The sequence below is a fragment of the Zingiber officinale genome, chromosome 3A (assembly GCF_018446385.1).
Source record: "Zingiber officinale cultivar Zhangliang chromosome 3A, Zo_v1.1, whole genome shotgun sequence".
Taxonomy (NCBI): Eukaryota; Viridiplantae; Streptophyta; class Magnoliopsida; order Zingiberales; family Zingiberaceae; genus Zingiber; species Zingiber officinale.
The window spans coordinates 47,412,773-47,432,560 of NC_055990.1; the positions used below are offsets into that span (position 1 = coordinate 47,412,773).

Below are 19,788 nucleotides of genomic sequence, written 5' to 3' on the forward strand. Positions count from 1 at the left end.
TCGCTTCCACGACAAAGCTCAGATCTTCGCCAGCTCCTCCACAGCGCTCTCAAAGCTCAGATCGCCAGTTCTTGAAGGATCTTGGAGGTTTTCCAAGTCAAGAGGCGGATCAAAGTCAAGAAGAGAAGCTAGGGTTAGGGTTTTCTGTACTCATTGTAAGCTTTGCGCTTGTATTTTGTTTCCCTTTCCTTTCTTCTTGTATTGAGAGTCTTGTAGGGCTTCTCCGCCTTCGGTAGTTACCGAAAAGGAGTGTTTCATAGTGGAGGTGAGTGTGTGTGCATGGATCCTTGGACTAGTCACCTCTTGTGAGGTGGATACCAAGTAAAATCCCAAGTGTTAGCGTTATATGTTTTTGTTTCTTGTATTTCCGCTGCACGTCTTTGAAGAAACAAGCAACGCCGAACACCTAGCACGCGACGAGCTATTCACCCCCCCTCTAGCTACTTTTCGGTCCCAACAAGTGGTATCAGAGCTCGAACTGCCAGAAGGTTTAACCACTGACTGTGCACAAGAGCTATGGTCTGATTGAGCCATGTGGGTACAATATTGACCTCGAACAAAGAAAGTGGGGGCTCCTATGTTCGGATCAAGAGGACCAGACACCAGGCAGGAAGTCCTAGTTGCAATTAGGCAAAGAAGTCCCAGTAGGTCGGGTGGACAGAGGGGCAGGAAAACCTGGTGGGTCGAGAATCGGACGTGGGAAGCCTATGGTCGTTTGTTTGAGGGGGGATTATTGGGGTTGCAAGGTTGCAAACATAGTCCCATATTGGAAACACATGGGAAAGATCATGGGTTTATAAGAGAAAAGATATCTCCATTGGCATGAGACCTTTTGGGGAGAGCCCAAGAGCAAAACCATGAGGGCTTAGGCCCAAAGTGGACAATATGATGTTATTGTGGAGATATCTAAATTCTTTTCGATCCTACAATTGGTATCAGAGCGAGGTCGCTCTTCACCGGAATCATCGCCGGAAGGGTCAAGCATAACAAGAAGAGCTAGAGGGTGAAGAAGTTGAAGCAAAATTGTCAAAGTCAAAGAAATTCAAAAGCTCAACTTCTACAATGGAATTCCGAGATGAGCTCGGATTCGACACGAGGGTGGCTCCACCATACACTTCCACGAGCTTCGATTCTTGGAAATCAAGAATCGAAAATTTTCTTATGATGGAGATAGAGCAATGATTTGCTCTTATGGAAGGATTCAAGACTCCAACAAACTCAAAAGGCAAAGTTCTCAAGAGGAGCAAGTGGAGCCAAGAGCAAGTCCAAAGGTGCGAGACCAATGACAAAGTGACCAAGCTTTTGGTCAAGTTATTGCCAAGCACCATCCTTTGTAAAATTGGAGAATTTGAAGATGCAAAGGAATTATGGAGTAAATTGGCCAAGCTTCATGAAGAGATCCCCTCCACTGTACAAGAGCAAGAAGAATCCAGAGAGGGTGACTCTTTGGAGCAAGACCAAGAGGAGGACTCCGAGGTTGAGAGATGCTCAACCTCCGAAGAAGAAGTCCAAGAAGAAGCTTCATCTTCAAGGGAGTGCAATGAAGAGAACAAGGAGGGAGCATACTCCTTGTCCCATGTACAAGATGATGAAGCCTCCACCTCTAGGATTGAGGGGGAGTGTAGATCAATGAACCCGGAGCAAGAAGAGGCCTCCACATCCGGGTCAAGTGAAGAAGAAGAAGATGGTGCCACCTCCAAAATTCAAGAAAGATCAAAAAGAGAAGATGCCACCCCTACAAGCAAAGGTATAAACATTTCAATTAATAATAAAAATCATATCATATGCTTTGAATGTAGGGAACATGGACATTACAAAAGTAAATGCCCTAAATTGGTCAAGAAGAAGGGTCAAGTGGAACAAAAGGGCAAGGTGAAGCCCAAGGAGACCATCCCCAATACAAAGAAGAGCAAGGAGCATATTATATGCTTCTCTTGCAATCAAAAGGGGCATTACCGAAGTCAATGCCCCAAGGGGAAGAAGATGGTCAAGGCTCAAGGAGGAAGCTCAATTCAAGGGGGAGTCTCTAAGGTAAAAAGAAAGGTAACTTTCATTTAGCCTATACCCTTGCAAAATGGTAAAAAGCATGCTAGGTCAAATTTATATCATTTTAATGCTATGTACCATGAAAATAGGAAGCATGATAGCATTAAGGAAAATCATGTAGCTTATCATGCCAAAACCTCTCAATCTAGGGTTAGAAAGGTAGATAGAAACTTAGGTAAGAACCCTAAGGATTCTAGGTATGTACCTAAGAAGAAGAAAAATCATGATTTTAGTGAAAAATCTATGGTTGAGGGATTATGGAAGGAAAATCAAGTCTTGAGGTCAAGACTTGATAAATTAGAAAAGACCCTTAGAAAAATCACAATTATGACACAAGGGTCTAAGGGTAAAAATCTAGGTCTAGGAGTATCGAAGTCATCCAATGGCCATAGAGGTTTGGGATACAAACCTAAGGCTAAGAAAGATGAAATTTCGTACCATAGGGTTCCATATAGTTATGGAACTAACCATAGGTCTAGTGGTCAAGTCAAAAATACTATGAAGGTTATTCCTAAGAGTATTTTTGCAATAAATGTGACTAAGACTTCTAAGAAGTCTAAGAAAGTCACTAACAATGTCACAAGGGAAGCAATCCCTAGGGTTGACCTAGAAAAAGTGACCAAGACTTCTAAGAAGCCAAACAAGGTCACTAGGAAGGTATCTAGGGAAGTTATCCCTAGTGATTCACCTAGAGCATCCAAGGAGCACCAATAGGTTTTGGGTTCCTAGGAGCATCTTCTCTATCCCATAGATGGGTTAGAGAGTGTCAACTCCGATTAGAAGGGTAGTTAACCCAACTCTGAGGAAATTGACACTCAAGGAGTATTTTCAAGGTTTTTGCTAACCTTTGAAAATGAAATGGAATTATTATTTACTCCTTGAAAGAGTAAATGTGCCAAATTTTAGAAGTATTGATTTTATTTTAAATGGCACAATTTGGGAAAATATGAGAAATATCAAGTTGGGATTTTGGTATTTACCTAGAAATTAAAGGCAATTTAAGCCTTAATTTAAAGTGCTACTCTTGTGGAAAAATGAAATATGCCAACATTTGATAAATAAGCTTAATTTCAATTGGCATAAATTAATCAAGAGAACTAGAAATGTCATTTTAGGTTTTGGCATTTTCTTGAAGCATTTTGGGCAATTTAGGACTTAGAGCTTAAGGATTAGCTAAGGTTTAAGGATACTTAGATAGTTAATCTAGGTATATTTTATTTATGCAAAATCTTGCCATGATTGTTTGCCCATTATATGTCATGACATCATATTTAGTTTTGTATCTTGCATTCATTCCTTTATTATGAAAAATACAAAAATACCATGTCATGTCATACATACATCATGTAGTTATAGGAATCTTTCTTTTGAAAGCTATTTTATTTTGATGTATGTTATAACATTATCATGCATTATGTTTATTTCCTTAAAATTAAGGACAAATGTTTTTACCAACAAGTGGTATAAACAAATGGCATTTATATACAAGTTATACCAAAAGGTGGTATTTGTACACAAGTGGAATCAACAAGTAACATCCTTGGTGGATGTTCACCACTCAAAATGCCTAGATAGATATGCATGATCCCTAGATTAGGGCAAAACTAAAATTTACATCTCACAAAGACCTATAAGATGACTTGTATGTGTTTTAGTGCACATTAGATACAAGTGAGATGTTAGGATGATGAACAAAACTCAAGATGTTGATTTAATGCATTCTTTTGAGTGTTAAGTTCATCAAAACACATAGTTATGTGTTTTCCCATCATTGGAAAAACTAATGTACAAGTCATGTGCATTAAGCCCAAGGAATGTGATGGGATATTGGTTTTGAAAATTATTTTAAAAGGCTTTTGGAAAACCTTAGTGAAGGCTATCTTTTGATAGTAATCACCATTGAATAGTTAGACACAAACTTGAAAAAAACGCTAAAGTTTTAGCAAGTTTTCAAGCTTGTGTAAATCTTTGAAAATATGATGTATTTTCATAGAAAACTATTTTTCCATGATAAAGTATGCCCTAAATAATGTATACACGAAATTTCATGATTTTTGGATTTTTGTAGAATTTTCTAGGGATTTCTGAAGTTGGCTGAATTTGAAATTCAGCAACTATCAGAGCTCCGATCGATCCATGGATCGATTGGAGTGTCTGAATCGATTAGTGGATCGATTCAGAAGGCAATTCTAGCGAGCAGAAGCTCGCTGGATCGATCAGCCGATCGATCCAAGAAGACTGAATCGATCAGTGGATCGATTTAGAAGGGTTCAATCGATTGGAACCCAACTCCAATCGATTGAAGATGCTGATTTTGGCTGATTTTGGCTGATTTCAGCATTTTGAACCTATTTTAGTATAGGTAACCATTCCTAACCCCTCAAAATACATGTGTATACATAAAAAGGGTGTTTTCATATTGAAAACAAGGATGAATTGGTTAAGGAAGACTAAATTGAAGTTTAGGTTGAGGTTTGCTTCAAATTTTGAATATTTGAACCTCACTACTTCAAAATTTGGGTTTCCTAAAGGTTTAGGGATTCCAAGTCATTGTTGGTGCAATGACAGAAGTTATCACCATGTTTTTAGGAGGAGGGACTCTTTAAAGACATGAAAATTATTTTTCATGAACCTTGGAAGGTGGTTAACCTTCTGTGTGAGAAAATGCTCAAGGTTGAGCATTTGGACTTTATTGGGGAGTGGATATCCTCATTGTTCAACTGGTTTCAAGTGGATAATGCTCAAGGATGGGCATTTGCCTACATTGAGGAAGAATGTAGGGTTAAGGATAAATAAAGGGTATGAGACCTTCATTTGGGTCATTGGACCTTGTTATTGCTCCAGGACGAGCACTGTTGATAATGAAGGGAATGAGCCCTTCATTATCGTGTTGATCACAACGAGTGAAGTTGTGAACCATGATGAGCAACTCTTCAGGGGGAGAGTTTTCAATAAGTGGATTTGTTGATGTGTGCCCGAAATTGGGGCATGGGTTGATGTGTGCTCAAAGATGGGTTGATGTGTGCCAATAGGGGGAGAATGAAAGGACTTGTGAATGGGAGTAAGTTAGGCTTTCATTACCTAGAGGGTTGCCCTCTTAAGGGGAGAATGGAGAGCTTAACTTATGTGTTCATTATCTAGTGGCATGAAGAAGAATGAGGCTATGGGATTAGCCTAACTTACATATGGTATTGTAAGTGTTATTGTGGTATTGTCAAACATAAAAAAGGGGGAGATTGTTGGTGCAACATCTCTCAGGTCAAGGTTGACCTGGTTGACCAAGCTTGAGTCTTGGTTTAGGTTTCGATGTTTGACTGTAACGACCCGCCTTCTACCACTAGGCTGGAAGGCTAATCGTCACATTATGCTGTGCTAAACTATTCCCTGACCATTTAGTAAGTCTAGATGCGGAAGCTGTACTAATTAAAATTTCACTAAAACACTGACATTTCTTGGTTCTATACATGCTAAGGAAGGTAACTAACTACTCATAACATGTCTTACCTTCCCCATGGCCAAGGAACTGGACTTAGACACTTCCATGCTGATACCAGACCTCCCAATCGATCCACGGATCGATTGGAATAGTCGGATCGATCCAGTGATCGATCCAGCCGGCAACTGTATGCGGGACATAAGTTGGATCGATCCAGTGATCGATCCAGCATGCTACTGTGGCCGGGACGATAATTTGGATCGATCGGCTGATCGATCCAGGTTGATCAATCGATCCAGTGATCGATCCCAGGGCTCTCTGTTCGCGACTGAAATGGCTGGATCGATCGGCTGATCGATCCAAAGGCCTACTGTTCGTGGAGCAGATTGCCCAATCGATCAGCTGATCGATTGGAAACCCTCGAATCGATCAGCTGATCGATTCGAGTTACTGATTTCGTGCCAAATGTCTGATTTCAGCACTGTTTCGTGCCTCAACCACATTACAAGTACCAAAATGACTAAGAAACACTCTAATGACAACAACTAACATTCTAACAACATAAAGAGGTGTTCTAAGCATAATAAAGTGCATGGTTAACTAATTCGTAATGAATAACATACTAAAGTGCAAGATGATAAAAAGAAACACTGAAAAGTTCTAATGTTTGAAATAAAGCTTGCTAAGGTTCCCTAAGATCTTCTTCCAGGTTCCATCCACACACATCCTTATCAATGCATTGACCTCCAGCCTCCGCTAGTCCATCTTTCCTTTACCTTTATCTGCAGTATAAGGAAAAATAGAATCTGTAAGCTTAAAGCTTAGTAAGAAACCATCTACCTCACAAAATCATGCATTCGATGCAGTATGCTTTTAAATCATGCTATTTGAAAATATGCACTGAACTTACTAAGACATGGTATACTGAAATCATAAGGCATAACATATAAGCATGGCATAAGCACTGAATCATGGCAAAGCAACCCAAAGAACACTGAACTGAATATAGTCTAACTAACTGAAACTGAATCTGTAACTGGAAACAAACTCAACTAGCATAACTGATTTTGAGTTTTGAAATCTAATACATAATAAGTGAAAATACTAAACATGCTGTTGGGCCCGACACTTACTGTGCGCGCATCCCTACTAGACCCGGGGTTGCAAGTCCCGAATTTAGCAGGGTTGTCTAGGCTATCTGAACCTAGGGACGACTGTGGGAGTCCAACCCAATGGATATCTAATCCAGTACAGTGCCACTGAAAATAAAATACTGATATCTATAGCTAACTGATATAACATGCTGTTTCTAGGTTATCTGAACCTAGAGGCGACTGGGGGAGCCCACCCATTGGACCGTAGTCCCATAAAACTGAACTAAACTAATGTGCTGGTTTAAATGCCTCTAATGCATTTAATTGAGCTATTAAACATAACTGAGGTGGTATTTAGCTACACTAACATTTTACCGAACACTTAGTGTGCTCCAACTCTTTCCTCTAATAGGGAGATCACCTCTAGACACCCGACAACATCTAGAATCTCCAACTAAAGGAGAACAACGTGTCTGGCCCGTCTAGAGGTGCTCAACTAGATCCCTAAATCCTCGAGGAGGGTTTAACATACCCTATGTGTCGGAAAAACCTGCATATAGCTAAAACTAATGCATAGGAAATCAACCGGAGCTATTATACTGCAGGTGAGGGGTTTCTTACCTCTTGATCGTAATTTCTTACGATTCTATTCGCTAGAGTTCCGGTGGAGGTGATCCTCTCGACGATCCGATCACGTCTTCGCGTTCCTCTCGCGGAGAAGAACCTCTTTCGTGTTGGAGTCGTCGCCGGAAGGTGAACCGATGGACCTTGGGCTTGGTGTGCCGTGCGTGAGGAAGAGGAGAAGAAGAGGGGCGCCGGCGTGAGGGTTTGAGAGGGGAAGGTGCCGAACCAAAATAAAAATAACCCAACTTCAACTTAAGTTTATTATTTATATTAAGTGGTTTAATGAACCCAACTCTAATATAAATATATTTGGTTCTCCTTTCTTTCAGCACGGCCCTGCTGGGTTCACCGGTTACTAAACTTATCCGTAAACCATAGGTCTCGGGTTCGATTCCCGCCTAAGCTATTTTACGGTTCTAATTATTTTTGCTACTTCCGCTACTCGGAAAATTCCGGAAAAATATCTAAAAATTCCAGAAAAATCATACTGTATTTCTAAAACAGTTTTGAGAATTTTCGGGCTTTACATTGACAATACAAGATTGATTGAAGAAGAGTCAAGTAGGTCAAGGATTGACAGGATACTTGACTGGGAAGTCCTAACTGGGATGTTAGGCGAAAAGAGAAGTCCTGGTGAGTGAAGCCAGGCAGAAGAAAGTCCTAGTGAGTGAAGCTAGGCAATTGGGAAGTCCTAGTGAGTGAAGCTAGGCAGATGGAAAGCCCTAGTGAGTGAAGCTAGGCAATTGGGAAGTCCTAGTGAGTGAAGCTAGGCAGATGGAAAGTCCTAGTGAGTGAAGCTAGGCAGATGGAAAGCCCTAGTGAGTGAAGCTAGGCAATTGGGAAGTCCTAGTGAGTGAAGCTAGGTAGATGGAAAGTCCTAGTGAGTGAAGCTAGGCAGATGGAAAACCCTAGTGAGTGAAGCTAGGTGAAAGTCCTGGTGAGTGAAGCCAGGCAAGGGAAAATCCAGATGGATCAAGGATGATCGGATATCTGATGTTGGGAAGTCCAAGTAGGTCAAAGGATTGACTGAATACTTGGCACGAGGAAATTCAGATGGGTCAAGGTTGACCAGACATCTGGTGGAAGTCCTGGTAGGTCAAGGGAGTGACCGGATACTTGGCACGAAGAGAAAAGTCCAAGTGGGTCAAAGGGATTGACCGGACACTTGGTGGGGAGTCCTGGCAGGTCAAGGGAGTGATCAGATGCTAGGCATGATGTACCAACAGGTCAAGGGAGTGACCAGATGCTAGGCATGATGTACCAACAGGTCAAGGTTGACCGGATGTTGGTTTGAGAGGTTTGGGACTTGGTTTTGGGCAAAAACCAGGAGCTGGATCGATCAGTGGATCGATCCAGGCTTTTCCCAGCGAACAGAAAGCCTCTGGATCAATCAGTGGATCGGTCCAGAGGTCCCAATCGATCAGTGGATCGATTGGGACGCTGCTGCTTCGCGCGATAAGCGCTAGATCGATCCGTTGATCGATTTAGGCATTTTTCCAAGAGCACAGAGGCGCTCTGGATCGATCCGTGGATCGATCCAAAGCCTCCCCGATCGATTGGGAGTTTTCGAATCGATCAGGATCCGACCATTAGCATCGATTTAAGCCGTTGGCGTTCATTTCCTTCGGCATCGCTTCCACGACAAAGCTTAGATCTTCGCCAGCTCCTCCACAGCGCTCTCAAAGCTCAGATCGCCAGTTCTTGAAGGATCTTGGAGGTTTTCCAAGTCAAGAGGCGGATCAAAGTCAAGAAGAGAAGCTAGGGTTAGGGTTTTCTGTACTCATTGTAAGCTTTGCGCTTGTATTTTGTTTCCCTTTCCTTTCTTCTTGTATTGAGAGTCTTGTAGGACTTCTCCGCCTTCGGTAGTTACCGAAAAGGAGTGTTTCATAGTGGAGGTGAGTGTGTGTGCGTGGATCCTTGGACTAGTCACCTCTTGTGAGGTGGATACCAAGTAAAATCCCAAGTGTTAGCGTTATATGTTTTTGTTTCTTGTTTTTCCGCTGCACATCTTTGAAGAAACAAGCAACGCCGAGCACCTAGCACACGACGAGCTATTCACCCCCCCCTCCTCTAGCTACTTTTCGGTCCCAACACTCACCAGGACTTTCTCCTTTACCAAGATCACACTTGGACTTTTCAATTACCTGATCTCACTTATCAGGACTTTCACCATCAAGTCTGATCAACACTGACCTACTTGGATTTTCACTCTTACCAACCTTCCTGTTGGACTTACCTTTGCCAGATGCCTAAACTCCAGTTAGGACTTTCCCATTGCCTAAAACCCAGTTAGGACTTACCCGGTCAAGTCTCCGGTCAACACTGACCCACTTGACTTATTTTCTCATCAACCTGGTCAATCCCTTGACCATCTCCACAATCGGACAATTGCTCCAACAATCTCCATATATTGTCAAACTCCTTATATTGTCAAACATCAAAACTCAAATCCTGACTCAAGCTTTACTCAACTCAAGCTTAGTCAAACTGGTCAAACTTGACCTAGGGAAATTGCCTCAACACAAAGCTCTAACGAGGAAGTATAAGGGAATAAAAGACTCTGAAACTGAGTTTCCCGAAGATACCGAAGAATGCGAAGAACAGCAATCCAATGAACTGTGGTCGGTGCAGTGACAAATTGACTAACCACATGTACAGCATATTCAATATCAGGACGAGTCACAGTGAGATAAACCAAGCTTCCCACAACTGTATGGTAGATATTAGGATCATGCAAAGGAGAACCATCTGAAGGATAGTACCTAGCATTAGTCTCAAGGGGAGTATCAACTACCCTATTGTCAGTGAGATGTGCATGCTCAAATAGATCAGCTATGTACTTTGACTGAGATAAAAGATAACCTTTAGGTGAAGAGGCAATCTTGATTCCCAAAAAATAGCGTAGTAATCCCAAGTCTTTCATAGCGAAACAATGAGCTAATTCAAACTTCAAGGACTGAATTCCATTAAAATCAACACCCGTAATTCTCATGTCATCCACATATAAAGACAAAAGTATACGACCTGTACGCGTACTCTTGACAAATAAAGATTCATCATGATTACTAGAACGAAAGCCAAGTGAGATAATCACCGTAGAGAACTTCGCAAACCAAGCACGTGGCGCTTGTTTATGTCCATAGAGAGCTTTGCGAAGCCTGCAAACTTCACCAGATCGGTGAGAAACTACAGGAGGAGACATCATATACACTTCTTCTTGAAGATCACCATTCAAGAAAGCATTTTTGACATCCATCTAAGATATTTTCCATTGACGAATATAGGCAACGTCAATTAACATACGAACAGTGGTCATTTTAGCAACAGGAGCAAAAGTTCCCTCATAATCCATGTCATATTCCTGAGAGTAACCTTTAGCAACAAGACGAGCTTTGTACCGTTCGACAGAACCATCAGATTTAGTTTTGATCTTATAGACCCAACGAGAACCAATGACGCATTTTCTTGGTGGCAGAGGTACCAAATCCCAAGTATAAGTATGATGCAGAGCAGTTAATTCCTCGTCCATAGCATTCTGCCAAAGAGGATTACCAATAGCTTCTCTATAGGACAAAGGCTCAGAAAGATGATGAACAGAGGCAACAAAAGAAGCAAAGGAAGTAGAATAACAAGAATAACCAAAATCAGGTAGTCTAGTAGACTTACGAGGACGTGTAGATCGACGAATAGGATTGTCCGTAATCTCTTGAGGTGATGGAACAGTCGCAGGAGGTGGAGCTGGAGTTGGAGGAGATGTCTCGAGAATACCAGATTCACTGAAGCTGACATGTGGAAGAGTAGTCGTGGGGGAGGCTTCGTCGGTGTCGGTACTGAAGGGATCAATGCGAATAAGATCTGCATGAGTCATGTCATGTGATAAAAGAGGTATAGAGAAGAAAGGAATATGCTCAAGAAACACAACATAATGAGAGACATATAATTTTTTACTGATTGGATCAAAACAACGATATCCCTTTTGACCAACACCATAACCAAGGAAAACACACAAAGCAGACTTAGAGGACAATTTATCACGCTCGACGTATGGTCGATGAACAAAATAGGTACAACCAAAAATACGTAACGAGGAATAATCTAGAGCATGACCACACAATTTTTGAAAATGAGACAAACCCGAATTGTGAGAAGTTGGAATCCTATTAATTACATGAGTAGCAGTAAGAACTGCTTCTCCCTAAAAAATACTAGAAACATCTGCAGACAATAAGAAAGAACGGATTGTCTCAACAAGGTGTCTATGTTTTCTCTCTGCAATCCCATTTTATTCAGGTGTTCTCGATATGATGTTTGATGTATAGTACCTTCTGATGCAAGTAAGTGAGAAAAAGTATTGGAAGTGTATTCACCCTCCAAATCACAACGAAAATACTTGATAATTGCTGAATGTTGAGTTTTGACAAGAGCTTTAAAGTTATTGAAGATGGTAAGATAATCATATCTGTGTTTCATAAGATAAACCCAAGTATAGCGAGTGCAATCATCAATAAAAGAAACATAATATCTTGATCCTCCTTTTGTAGTAACAGGAGAAGGCCCCCACACATTAGAATGAATAAGATCAAAAGGATTAGGAGAAAAAGATAAATTTTTATTGAAAGGTAGTGCAGAAAATTTTGCCAGTTTACAACCACTACAATCTGAAATATCATGACTTTTTAAAGTTCCTAATACTCCAGATGAAGCTAAAATTGTAAATGAGAGGTTGAAACATGACCTAGACGAGTATGCCACAAATAAAAATCAGAAGAAGAACGACTCAATCGGAAAGATGACAAATTGACACTAGAAGCTGCAACATCTGGTACTTGAAGCTTATCCAAGACATAAAGTCCCCCTTACCTACGACCTATCCCAATGACCTTCTGAGATTGCGGGTCCTGCACATAACAATTGGACGAAAAAAAAGAGATTAAATATCCAGACTCAGACAATTGACTAACAGAAACAAGATTAAATGTAAGACTAGGAATAAAATAGACATTGGGAAGAGATAAGCAAGTTGTAACAACATAACCAACACTTAATAATGGCATCGGAGTACCATCAGCCGTCATAACTGATACAGATGAATTAGAAGATAAGAAGATAAAAGATGACAAGTTAGGTGACATATGATGAGAGGCTCCAGAATCTAAGATCCATAAAGAGGAAGATATACCTGATGTACTAGAGGATGACAAACCTATATGAGAAGAAGCAGACATGGCAGAGGGCTGTGAAGCAAGGAATTATTGAAACTGCTCAAGCATATGCGGATCTAAAGAGGGGGCAGTCACTGCATTACCAGACTGTGGTTGATTACTAGATTTCCATGAAACATTCTGATGTTGCAATGGTGGTTGTTGAGATTTTTGCTGCTGATATTGTTGTTGCAGTGATCATTTTTGCTGCTGCAGTTGTTTACCTTTGTTCAATAGTAATGGACATTGAGACTTCCAATGTCCTTTTTCTTTGCAATAAGCACACTCATCAATAGAAACCTTCGAAGTCGACCTACTTTGATTATGCGACATAGACTACTGTGGTGTTGCAAAAATAGATGGCGTAGATGACACAATAGTCTTCTTATCAACCTGGGACTTAAGGCGAATCTCCTCAGCTAGCAATTCATGTACTACTGAATCAACAGAAGGGAGAGGACTACGATGCAAAATTGTTCCACGCAATCCTTCAAAGTCATCGATAAGAGCCATCAAGAACTGGACAAGACGTTGTTCTTCTCTACGAGTAACATAAGCTGGGAATGCTCGCAATTCTGAGGATTCTGTGAGCGCTAACTGATCCCATAGTTCTGACATGGTAGAATAAAAATCTTGGATGCCCATATCTTGTTGCCGAAGCGTGCGGATATCTGCTTCCAATTGATATTGTTTGGCAAAGTTAGACTGCGTGTATAATCTTGCTAGGTGATCCCAAACCTCTTTCATTGTCTCGTACTTGGCCAATTGAGCACCAATGGAGTGTGAAACAGAATTATTGATCCACGTAATAATCTTCGCATTATCGGTCTCCCAAATATCTAACGACTTTGCATAATCATCAGCATTGATGTTTGTAGGTTGAACTCGCACACCTGAAATATATCCCCAAATAGATTTTCCTCGCAAAATTTTTTTTCATAACATATCCCCAATACGAATAATATTTTCCATCCAATCGGACACTGATCGATTGAAGCGAATCTTCTGTGCGGCCACTCATGATGATAGAACAAATTGTGTTCAAGAATAATCAAACACCGAACAAAATCAAGTATTGCGAAAACAAAAGGAACTCAATCAAAACTGTATGATTGCGCAAAATTTTTTTTTCTCTCATCATTATTTCTCTTTCCTCAATCTCTCTTACCATACTCTCTCTCCATATTTCCTCTCATCACACTTTCTCTCTCTTCATTCTCTTCCATCACACTCTCTCTCCTCATTCTCTCTCATCATTCTCTCTCATCATAGATTCTCTACCATTTTTCGGGGCTTCGCCTCGAACCCCGAGTGGGGGCGCACTGCCCCCCGCACCCCAGTGAACTCACCGCGAAGTTCGATCCGCGAAAACTGTGGATCGAATTAACAATGATTCGATCAAATTATCAAAAAGATAGAAATAAAAGTTCTGATACCATGTAGAAATTAACGCTAAAGAAAAATAGTCGCCGTCTTTATTTTTGTGAATCAAAAGATAAAAGGTACAAGACCTTATATAGTTAATTACAAGAAAAAGTCTAAAGAAAAAATCTTAAACTGAAAAGGTAAAAGACTAAATTGCCCTCAAGATTATAAACAAATAATTCTAATAAATTATATAATCTAACATAAAACACACACTAATTAACATTTTTCTCCCAACCTGCCTATTTAATCTACGTTTAGGACACTTGTATCATGCTTTTGTGCAGGTCTACTAATTATATCTTTCATTTAAATCAACATAATCACATAGTTTAATCTTCATAATAAGCCCACGTCGACACATCGTTCACTTAGTCATATCAGTCGTCCTATCCGGCTACCTTGAATGAGTCTCCTAAGCTTTAAGCCTCAAACAATATATAATCTCGTGTAGTTATTAATGCGGTATATTCAACATCATCACATTGTCATTTTCGTGGTGTGAACTTGCGAACCTGAAGAATGTTGGCAGATTTTTCTTCTTGTCGAACTTGATCGATACTTTCTTTAAAAACAATGTGCAGGACGGCAATTAATTGTTCATATTCTTTTTGTCACTAGTATTGCATAGTTTGCATACACCTGGCTTTCATTTACATGTCCTTGTTCAAATGTTATAGTTTAATCCTTCGGACGACCTCAGTGATAGCAACATTGTGCATGGTTTTATTCCCTGCACCAAGCTATGCTTGTTCACCTTCCTTGTCTCTCGGACTGCCCAAAGAAGGCAACCAACAGCATTGAAGCTCCATTGGCTCCACATTAAGGTATAAGAGATATAGCTTTTACGGAATGATGGTGTGGTTCAACTGATCGAAAGCTAAAGCTAGTAGCTTTCTTCACAGATGGAGGGGTTTTGTCTGCTGTTGATGTGCTTTGCCTGTCTTAGACTTAGCTTCTGCGCAACAGATTCACAGGATGGTAGTTCCTTTCTTCTTTTCCTTGTGTTTTTCAATTGAAATATGATCTTTTCTTACATCTATTCGTAAGAAGAATATTTCTGAAGGAGAGAATATAATGCTGTTTAGCACAAGAATTAACTAAATTGATGATGATCATCAGTTTCTGCTCTCAAATCTCTGGCTAACCAATGGAGGAACACACCTCCAAGCTGGAGCAAATCCAATGATCCTTGTGGTGATGCCTGGGAAGGTGTGCTCTGCTCGGCTTCAAGGGTAACCGGCCTGTGAGTATTTTCTTCAACAATAAACTCAGGAGCAAAAGGAAGGGAAGACCCTTCACTTTAGGTCTATGAAGGCTTCCTTCCATGCATAAGTGTTGTGCACAAATTAGTACTTTAAAATCTATACGTAATAGATACTCTTCACCATATCTGTGATGAATTATGTCGACAAACAATATGTTTTCTGAACAAGTTACTCTTAATGGCCTTATCATTGACCACAATCTGTGTCTTCAGGAGGCTATTCAGCATGGGCATTGAAGGAACTTTGAGCAGTGACATACAAAGGCTGACAGAGTTGGAAGAATTGTATGTCAAATTATTTAAATTCTTTAGAAACCAAATCCTAATGTTTCAATGTATGACATTGTGTTGAACTGGTAGAGATCTTTCATTTAACCTAAATCTTGGCGGTCCACTTCCTCCGAGCATTGGGAACTTGACGAAGCTTAAAACTTTGTAAGTCAGTAGGAAACTCTTATAAGAAGATCTATGCTCATACATGTGATGATGGAATCCATTCATTATTTCTTAGGAGATTGATTGGTTGCAAGTTCAGTGATCAGATCCCTGATGAAATAGGCAACCTACTTAGCGTCACTGTGTTGTGAGTACTCAGATCTTTGTTGTGCCATTTTTGGAACTTATATTCATCAAATATACATGAATTGGAGATTCTTAAACTTATGTTCCAGATCACTAAACTCCAACAAATTCAGTGGTGAAATACCTGCTTCTCTTGGTAGACTCTTCAATCTCAACTGGTTCGACCTTGCTGATAATCAATTGTCTGGACATCTCCCAGATTCAACAAGTCAAGCTTGGGGATTAGATCAGCTTCTAAATACCTCTCATTTGTAAGCCTATCTTTGAATTCATAAATAATTTTCTGTATTCCAAAACAGATCATAAGGACTAAAGTTATCAAGCTGTAAGTGAGCTCATCTTGGCTTTCAACAATTTCCTCATCTTGGCACGCCCCTGTGTCAGCTATTGAACTATGGCATGGAGTTTCTAGACAACACTTGCAATACGTCTTCACGCATCTTTAACGGGCTAAGATGATTCTCACTCAAGCACAATAATTATAGTAACATAATGTGCAAACTAATAAAACATTGTCCATAAGTACAAAGTAACAAGTGCATAAGCGAAAGAATTGTGTGAAAACTAGGAATTCTTAAGTATGAATTTGTTATTTGTCTATTATTTCCTTAACAGCCATTTGAACAAGAACCAGTTATCAGGACCAATTCCAAATAACTTTTTCAGCCTCGACATGAAAGCTATACATATGTAAGCAACTAAGCAATAACTTACACATTACTTGCTTCTTTTCTGAACCTCTATAATTCTTCCATCTCTTATTTATCGCTTGCATTCAGACTTCTGGACCATAACAACTTTTCTGGGCCAATTCCAGACTCCATAGGTTTTGTCCAATCACTTGAAGTCCTGTGAGTTTTTTGAAGTTACTACTTGCCTACTTACTAATCTGTCTCATTTATTAGCATCATACTATTCAATTTACTTCTTATTGATATGATTTTCACTTTATTTTCAGCCGTCTCGATAGCAATTTCTTATATGGAACCATTCCTTCTGGGATTAGTAACCTCACATCCCTCAATGTCCTGTGAGTAATCTGTGCAATTCCTTACAACTTATTCCAGCCATCAAGTATTTAACACACTTAGATTCACAAATTCAATGTTTCGATTGCTTTTAGAAACCTAGCGAACAACAAACTATCTGGAATGTTGCCAGACCTAACTGGAATGACCGCCCTCAACTATCTGTAAGAATGCTAATCCATTGTTGATGCAGCATGTTATTGAGAATCAGGAAATTATTAACAGCAGTTCTTGTTCAGGGATTTAAGTAACAACTCATTCAGTCAATCTGTAGCTCCATCATGGTTCTCAGATCTGCAAAATCTCACAACCCTGTAAGTTCAAAGTTCCAAATACTGGTTAATTCTAAATCTCATGTTGTCTTCAGTTAGCATCTTAATCCAATAATTCACCACTGGTTTTGTCAGAAATATAGAATCAGGGAACCTTCAAGGAGATGTGCCGCAAACAATCTTTAGCTTTCCCGGGCTTCAACAAGTGTAAGGATTTTCATCCAAGACAGCAAAATTTCCAAGATACTGCTGTATCTTTAAAAATAAACTTTTTCAGTGATCAACTTATAGGAAGCTTGATGATAATGAATTCACTGGTGATCTCAACATGGGTAACAACATTAGTAGGGAGCTGAAAGTGGTAAACTTTGAGAACAATAAGTTGCGATCAGTTACACTCTCTTCCAACTATAACAATTCTATAATGTGAGCACTTCTCGACTTCCTATTAATACATTGGGAACAATAAACTGTGTTCTCGTCTGATCTTTCTCTTCCAACTTTATGTCTTTAGACTTTTGGGGAATCCAGTTTGTAGTAATGCTCTGCTACAAGGGACATCATATTGTAATCTTCAACAAGACTCAACGACTTCTTTCTCGAGCGTTGATTGCTCAAATCCTTATGAAGGCTCAATTATTTGCAGAGCACCTTCCTTTAGTGACATTAGCAATAATCTTCAACCAATGTGGAATGTAGTGGTCGATAATCTTAATGGCACTCCAGTTGCCTACTCTCTCGGAAGTTATTTCTTTGATGGTAATGCATATCTTCAAGTACAGCTAAAAATGTGCTCTAAAAATAAAAGAGACTTTACCAGGAGCCAGATACTGCAATGGTTTGATTTGAACAGCCAAAGCCTCTTGCTTCCTGAAATGTATGGGCCATGCCATTTCAATCCTTCGCCGTATGTGTTCCAGAAAAAGGGTATATTTATTAGCACAATTAAGCTAGCAATTTTGACATCTCATATATTCTAGCTGGAGATTACTGAAACCTGATCTGCCGGCACTGTTGAATGGCTCGCAGCAAATCGATCTTTAGTCATTGCACTAGTAGCTGGATCTGTTGCTGCAGCATTGATCATCGCGGGGCTCGGAACCTATGCATATTGGCAGAAAAAGAGAGCTAAAAATGCCATCAATCTGAACAACCCTTTTGGTAAGATACCTCCACAAAAACATTAGTTGCAAATTACAAAATTGAGGTGCTAATCAACATGAAGTAGTTCCTAATTCCTAGTCCATAATCGTGGTTGGGCAGATCTTTATTCTGTTAGGATATCAGAATCTATTTTGTTAGCCGAAGCCATTTGTTTCTTTGTACGAGGCTTTTAACGATTGTTGTTATTCGTGTTGTAGCATCATGGGGCTCAGCTGGTGACGATGCAGGAGATGCGCCACAGCTTAAACTAGCAAGATGTTTTTCTCTAGATGAAATTAAAAGGTTCACAAACAATTTCTCGACAGACAATGAAATTGGATCAGGTGGATATGGAAAGGTAAGAAATTTGCTATTCCATTGCCTTTAAGATCAGTAACTGTCCGTCATCAGATATTATTCAAGTGCTTCATGTATCATTTTCAGGTCTACAAGGGAAACCTTTCAGATGGGCAGATAGTTGCAATCAAGAGATCTCAGAAGGGTTCCAAACAAGGTGGACTTGAATTCAAGACCGAGATCGAGATGTTGTCCAGGGTGCACCACAAGAACCTTGTGGAACTTGTAGGATTCTGCTTCGAGAAGGGCGAAAGGATGCTGGTGTATGAGTACATCTCCAATGGAACTTTATCTGATAACTTGTCTGGTAGAATCTCCAAACACTGCCTCTGATGGAATTTTAATCTTCCATGGCTGTTTTCTTCCCCCCCTCACGGCAGTAACTTCTGTTAATTGCAGGAAGTAATGATCTGAAATTGGATTGGAAAAGAAGACTTAATATAGCTTTGGGTTCAGCTAGGGGATTGGCTTATCTACATGATCTCGCTAAACCTCCGATAATCCACAGGGATGTCAAATCGAGCAACATCCTTTTGGATGATAACTTGACTGCCAAAGTTGCTGATTTTGGTCTCTCAATGTTGTTGTTGGACAGCGATCGAGGCCACGTCTCTACTACCGTTAAGGGAACACTGGTAACATCTCTACTACCTCCTGGTGTTCTAACCAAATTAACATTCCTAACAATGATGCATTATTGATCTCCACAGGGTTACCTTGATCCTGAATACTTCATGACCCAACAATTGACAGCCAAAAGTGATGTTTATAGCTTCGGAGTCGTAATGTTGGAGTTGATAGCGAAGGGTAAATACATCGTTCGCGAGGTGAGGACACTACTGGACAAGAGTGAGAAAGAACTCTATGGCCTAAAGGACATAATTGATCCAGCCCTTGTTGAAGATGGATGTCTCATTGGCTTCTGGAGGTTTGTGGAATTGGCTTTGCAATGCGTCGAAGACTCATCAGACGATCGTCCGACGATGAACGATATAATAAAGGAGATCGAGAACATACTGAAAGATGATGAACTGAAGGAGAAACCAAATCCAGCATATCCATCTGCCACCTTCGCTGAACATGCAAATGGTGCTCCCATTCAAGTTTACGATGAGATGCTCCTTGGTAGGGAAGTAAACACCAGAAGTGACACCACTCGGAGTGATAGATACATGTACTCAGAGTGAAAAAAAACGAAAAACCACTAGCAGTATCTGTACTTTTACTGACTGTAAATTGCAGTTCAAGGATGAATCACATGTACTCGAAGAATGTTAAGGGCTTGTATTGATTTACAATGGCAGTCGCAGCTA

General features: G+C 40.1%; 1 protein-coding gene across 1 annotated transcript; it reads left to right on the plus strand.

Annotated features, from left to right (window-relative positions):
- Positions 1–14,530: 14,530 nt before the first annotated feature.
- LOC122051849 (leucine-rich repeat receptor protein kinase HPCA1-like) lies at positions 14,531–19,771 on the plus strand. The gene is made up of 20 exons (XM_042613151.1): positions 14,531–14,653; positions 14,732–14,807; positions 14,949–15,072; positions 15,307–15,378; positions 15,454–15,528; positions 15,605–15,676; positions 15,765–15,926; positions 16,291–16,365; positions 16,455–16,526; positions 16,634–16,705; positions 16,799–16,867; positions 16,943–17,017; positions 17,111–17,182; positions 17,267–17,401; positions 17,490–17,902; positions 18,005–18,136; positions 18,337–18,476; positions 18,563–18,782; positions 18,875–19,110; positions 19,186–19,771. The coding sequence occupies exons 2-20, from the start codon at positions 14,732–14,734 to the stop codon at positions 19,660–19,662; spliced, it is 2,769 nt and encodes a 922-aa protein (XP_042469085.1). The 5' UTR covers positions 14,531–14,653; the 3' UTR covers positions 19,663–19,771.
- The last annotated feature ends 17 nt before the right edge of the window (positions 19,772–19,788 follow it).

What these genes read in the sequence shown, in the direction of transcription:
- LOC122051849 (XM_042613151.1), top strand. Translation starts at nt 14,732, where the DNA reads ATGGAGGGGTTTTGTCTGCTGTTGATGTGCTTTGCCTGTCTTAGACTT. An exon ending in ATGACCGCCCTCAACTATCT is followed by an intron (nt 16,868 to 16,942) that starts GTAAGAATGCTA and finishes GTTCTTGTTCAG; the next exon opens with GGATTTAAGTAACAACTCAT. An exon ending in CTGCAAAATCTCACAACCCT is followed by an intron (nt 17,018 to 17,110) that starts GTAAGTTCAAAG and finishes TGGTTTTGTCAG; the next exon opens with AAATATAGAATCAGGGAACC.